General features: G+C 41.8%; 1 protein-coding gene across 1 annotated transcript in view; it reads right to left on the reverse strand.

Moving 5' to 3' along the window:
• The window catches only part of LOC107282287 (myosin-11), a 12,878-nt gene that overhangs the window by 3,179 nt on the left and 3,796 nt on the right, over positions 1-5,903 (reverse strand). Inside the window, exons 2-3 of the mRNA XM_015810059.1 lie at positions 4,498-4,573; positions 600-681 (exon numbers count right to left, since the gene is read on the reverse strand). Coding sequence (XP_015665545.1) covers positions 600-681; positions 4,498-4,573 — 158 coding nt within the window. The remainder of the gene's footprint in view (positions 1-599; positions 682-4,497; positions 4,574-5,903) is intronic.

Raw genomic sequence — 5,903 nt, forward strand, 5'->3', positions numbered from 1 at the left:
AGGCAGGACTGGCCTAGGGGTATTTTAAAGGGGTTTTAAATTAAATTTTTAGTAGAAGCGGCCAAATTTAAATATTTATTTTTAATCTTTTTAAATTTTGTATTGTATTACTGTTTTAAACTGGCTGTAAGCCGCCCTGAGTCCTCCGGGAGAAGGGCGGGGTATAAATTTAATAAAATCTAAAATCTAAAATCTAAAAATCTAAATCGCAAAGGGTTCTTGCCTTCATGTGGCCAATTTTTTCGCAATATTCGTAGGATCTAATGCCAAGATGATGGGAACTAATCAAACAACAGCTATAGGGCTGGTTACAAGTAGACTTTTCAAGAGAAACCTCCAGACATTAGAATTTTTGTTTTAGAAAAATAGACCTCTCCCTTATACAGAAGCAATTAACCTTCAAACAATTGTGGGGACCAGCAGTAGGAGAAGACTGTGGTTCTGTCACTCATTTGTAGACTTTGTAGAAACATCTGGATGACCATTGCTGGAAATCTGATCATAAGGTGGATGGATTTTTTACCCAATCTAGCAAGCAAATTTTTGTATTTTTATGGAAACTAAGGTAAATATGCCCTATTTTATCTGGCTGGTCTTACCGTTCCTCTTGGAATTCACGCTTTGCATCTGCCAACTGCGTTGTTTTGCTGCTGAGCTGCTCCAGAAGCTGTTCAGTTATATCTAAGGCAGGCAAGAAAGTGCCCATCAGATTTCCATATAAGCATTTTACCTGGATAATTGCTTGGTACCCCCTCTTTATCTCCTTCCCTTCCCTAAGGTGTAAGCTTCTAAATCAGCGCATTCAACAGCTAGTTCTTTTACTGTACTAATACTTATAAAACATGAAACTTTGATCACACTATTGTGGCTGCCATCTTGACTTTTTTGACCACATCTTGCAGACAACCTTGTAAGTATTTAGCTAACCTTGCCTATTCCAAAAGACTAAGGAGTGCCCTGCTCACTTCTTGAAGAGGGAACCAGCAACAATGTAAAATACGTTATTGGGTATGTCTAGTCCAGTGATGGCGAACCTTTTAGAGACCGAGTGCCCAAACTGCAACCCAAAACCCACTTATGCATCGTCAGATGCTGGGTGGGTGTGGCCCACTGGGTGGGCGTGGCTGTGGTGGTAACGGCAGACTGGGTGGGACTAAAAAGTTCAATCAATCAGTTCCAACTTTGCAAGATCTTTTTTTTCCTGCGAGAAGTTGAAATTGACTGATTGATTGAACCTTTTTTTTTTTTTGCACACGGCGGCGGAGGCCTAAAGCGAAAAGGTTTTATAAAACCCAGCTGAAGGCCTAGGACTGGGGCGACGGTGTGCGTGCCCACAGAGAGGGCTCTGAGTGCCGCCTCTGGCACCCATGCCATAGGTTCGCCACCACTGGTCTAGTCTAATGAAAAGAAGGACTAGGAGTAACATGATAGCAGTGTTCCAGTATCTAAGAGGCTGCCACAAAGAAGAGGGAGTCAAGCTATTCTCCAAATCACCAGAAGGCAAGCCAAGAAACAATGAATAGAAACTAATAAGAGAGAAGTAACCTAGAACTAAGGAGGAATTTTTTAATAGAACAATTAACCAGTAGAATGACTTGCCTCCAGAAGTTGTGGGTACTCCAACACGGGAGGTTTTTAAGAAGAGATTGGACAACCGTTTTTCTGAAATAATATAGATATTTTCTATTTGAGCAGGGGGTTGGACTAGAACAGGGCTTTTCAACCAGTGGTACGGGTACCACCTGTGGTACATTGGCACCTGGCAGGTGGTATGCAACCATCCTAGAAAAGTGGTAGTGGGGAAGGGGAATGAGCTGAACCGGTGGCAGCACCGCACAAGCCTGAGCGAGAGATGGCTGGAGCTGCAGGGCTGTCAGGACTCAGTGGAAGCGCCAGGATCAGCGCCAGGCTACAGCTGGAGCTCGGCGCTGATCCTGGCGCTTCTGCTGAGCCCAGAAGAAGCGCCGATCAGCTGGAATGTTGCAGCCTCTCCAGGGTCTTGTGATTTACATTCAGATGTTTGGCAACTGATTCATATTTATGACGGTCATAGTGTCCCAGAGTCATGTGAAATGACCAAAACCTGCTGCAACCACCCAGCAGACGGGGGGAATAAAAACCAAATACCCCCCACCCCCCCACCCCCCCGCTGCCAATCCTCAACAGAAATGCTCACAACAATAAAAACCTGGGACAGGAGGAAGAGCTCCACTGGGTGGGCAGGCAGGTGTCTTGCTCGGCTGTGCCTTGGGGGGGCACTTTTTTCAGTGCCATTGTAACTTCGAACAGTCACTAAGCGAACTATTGTAAGTTGAGGACTACCTGCACTTTATCACTTTTTTCCTTTTTTGGGGGGGGTCACCAAGTTTTTGACACCTTGCTAGGTGATTGGTGGTACTCGGATATTGCCATATCCTAAAAGTGGTACAATGGGTGAAAAGGTTGAAAAGCCCTGGACTAGAAGACCTCCAAGGCCCCCTCCAAGTCTATTATTCTGTACATTGGGAATTTGAGGAACCCTAGAACAAGGCAATGGCAACCTACTTCCAATTTTTTGCCTGAAGAGTTAGCAACCATATGCTAGATGCTGAAGCTCTTGCTTATCTCTTGTACTTGCATCCAACAAACAAGTTTGAAATATCCCTAAATTTAGAGGGCTTTTTCTGTCCTGCTAAATAGGTAAAACGTGTTTTAAAATAAATCTGTTAAACAATCTTCTAACATTTTTGAGAGACGAGAATCACTACAGGGCCAGGATTTCTATGTTTAGGGAATGGGACCTCAGATTTTTCTGATTTTTCTTAAACTATAGAAAATCTAAATTAGAATGTATATTGGTTGGTTTCTCTCAACTGAAAAACAGTGTTGCTGAGTTCTAGCACTTAGAATAGAATAACAGAGTTGGAAGGGACCTTGGAGGTCTTCTAGTTCAACCCCCTGTTTAGGCAGGAAGCCCTATACCATTTCAGACAAATGGTTGTCCAATCCCTTTTTAAAAATTTCTAATGTTGGAGCACTCACAACTTCTGGAGGCAAGTTGCTCCACTGATTAATTGTTCTTAATGTCAGGAAATTTTTCCTTAGTTCCAGGTTGCTTCTCTTTGATTAGTTTCTATCCGTTGCTTCTTGTCCTGCCTTCAGGTGCTTTGGAGAATAGCTTGACTCCCTCTTCTTTGTGGCAGCCACTGAAATATGTCACTCCTAGTCCTTCATTTCATTAAACTAGACATACCCAGTTCCAGCAACCATTCTTTATATGTTTTAGCCTCCACTCCTGATCATCTTTGTTGCTCTTCTCTGTACTCTTTCTAAAGTCTCAACATCTTTTTTACATCGTGGTGACCAAAACTGGATGCAGTATTCCAAGTGTGGCCTTAGCAAGGCATTATAAAGTGACATTAACAGTTCACGTGATCTTGATTCTATCCCTCTATTAATGCAGCCTAGCACTGTGTTGGCTTTTTTGGCAGCTGCAGCACACTGCTGGCTCATATTTAAGTGATTGTCCACTAGGACTCCGAGATCCCTCTCACAGTTGCTACTATTGAGCAAGGTACCACCTACTATACCTGTGCATTTGGTTTTTCTTGTCTAAATGTAGAATCTTATTTTTTCACCATTGAATTTCATTTTGTTAGATAAATGTTCAAGTCTGTCAAGATCCTTCTGTATCTTAAGCCTATCTTCTGGAGTGTTGGCTATTCCTACCAGCTTGGTGTCATTTGTAAATTTGATGAATTCTCCATCTATCCCCTCATCCAAATCATTGATGAAGATGTTGAAGAGTATTGGGCCTAAAATTGTAGATTAAAATTGTATTTAGGGGTATTGGGATGGGATATGGACTGTTGAAAAGATAAGGTTTTAATGTATGATACTGGTGTTAGAAACCAGGAGATTGTGAGTTCTAGTTCTGCCTTAGGTGTGAAAGCCAGCTGCATGACTTTGGGCTAGTCACTCTCTCTTAGCTCAACTCACTTCACAGGGTTGTTATTGTGGGGAAAATGGGGGGGGGGAGTATTACATATGTTTGCTGCCTTGAGTTATTTGCAAAGTAATAAAGCCTGGATAACAAAAAAAATCTAATAAATAAAATGAATAACTACATTCAGAACTTGACCAAATTCCAAAGCACCCATTTTTAAACAGAAAGTGAACATGTTCAATCATTGTTTATCACATGTCTAATGATCACCTGCATGAAAACTGCATGAAAACATGACTGATAGAAGAAGTGCATGAAAACATGACTGATAGAAGAAGTGATGTCAGAATGAACAGGAACAGAATACAAGGCTTTCATTTCCAGCCCAGGAAGATAAAATTTAAAATGAACTTTCTCATGCCTAGGAGGACGTGAGAAATGAGAGCCAGCAAACCAGAACCAAATTCCTCATTTTGATGGATGAAGGTTTGTTCATGGTTGCAGGATTGTTTTCACACTCCGTTGGTCTAGTTCTGGAAGGAATGTATTACATGTTCCTTTTCTTGCCTCACCTTTGAGTTTCTGTCCTTCTGCAGCTTGTTGGGTGATTGTTGCCACAAAAGATGTAATATTTTCTTGAATGATGTGCTAGAAATGAAAATAAAGGTTAACCAACTATAATGCTAGAAATTGGGAAGACAGAGGCTTGGTCAGGGCTATGGTTATTTATCTTTTTATTAGATTTATGTGATGTCCATCTCATCCAGAAGCAACTCTGGGTGGCTCTGAGCAACTATATAAATTTGATTAACAAACAAACAAATAAATGCTCATTTCATAGTTGGGCAAAAATTGTCTTTTGAGAGGATTGGACTACAAGTCCCAGGAGGCTTTGCAACAGACAGGAAGAGGACTAGACGAATGCTATGTATCCAAGTCTTATGTAATAAAGAGTATTAAGTTATATTTTATTCTGGAGTCCATATTACAAGTTCCTCTAAAGAGAACACAACAACTGAGGATAACCATGGTGTTCTGCAAGGCTGCCAGGGGGAGGGTGGTCAAAAAAGCCCAAACAGCAGTCACAATTGTGCAATTGAAATTGTTTTTCATGTGTTGTAGACTGTGATGCTCCTAAAAAAAATAGGGCAGTGACTGCACAATCAGGGCTACCTTCTTTGACTTTATTGACCCTTTTTACAGGTGCCTGAATCCCAAATTACAGGTAATCTTGACTTATGACCACAACTGAGATCAAAATATCCATTGCTAAGCAAGACAATATCCATTGCTAAGCAAAATCATGACTGATTTTAGGACCTTTCCTTCCATCATCAGTTGCTAAGCAAATTACCGCAGTTGTTAAGTGAATCATGGGGTCATCAAGCGAATCCATCTTTCTGCCTTGAGGCACGCCCTTCCCCTTTTTAGAGAAAGGACTGTGCCCTTAAATCTCCCACTTCACAACTCACAAAAGGAAGCCTGGCATTTACTGAGATTGCAAACATCTGCAGGAAAATAGGGCCTTTTCCCCTTCCACTCCTCCCCCCCCCCAGTGGGAAGATCCACTTTGCAGGTGTGTTTCATGTTTGATCCTCAGCATATTCAGGTAATGGACTGCTGTCCTAGAAAAGCTGGGTTTGTGCCTGGTTTGTGGAAGCACAATGACCCGCATACCAGGGTGGAGAGTGATAGGACAACTTATTCTACGCAGAAGAAAGGACACAAGGGGATCTCTCACCTCACCTGGTCTCTACTTTATAGGAACAAGGGGGTGGGAGGATTTTAGGATTTAGGATTTATTTCATTTATACCCCGCCCTTCTCCCGGAGGACTCAGGGCGGCTTACAGCCAGTTAAAACAATTACACAAAATACAAATCTAAGATAAATTAAAAATAAATATTCGAATCGGCCGCACTACTAAAATTTAATTAAAACCAATTTAAAATTACCCCTAGGCCAGTCCTGCCTGCTGA

The sequence above is a fragment of the Protobothrops mucrosquamatus genome, unplaced genomic scaffold, assembly GCF_001527695.2.
Source record: "Protobothrops mucrosquamatus isolate PMUCROS unplaced genomic scaffold, P.Mucros_1.0 scaffold6, whole genome shotgun sequence".
Classification (NCBI taxonomy): domain Eukaryota; kingdom Metazoa; phylum Chordata; class Lepidosauria; order Squamata; family Viperidae; genus Protobothrops; species Protobothrops mucrosquamatus.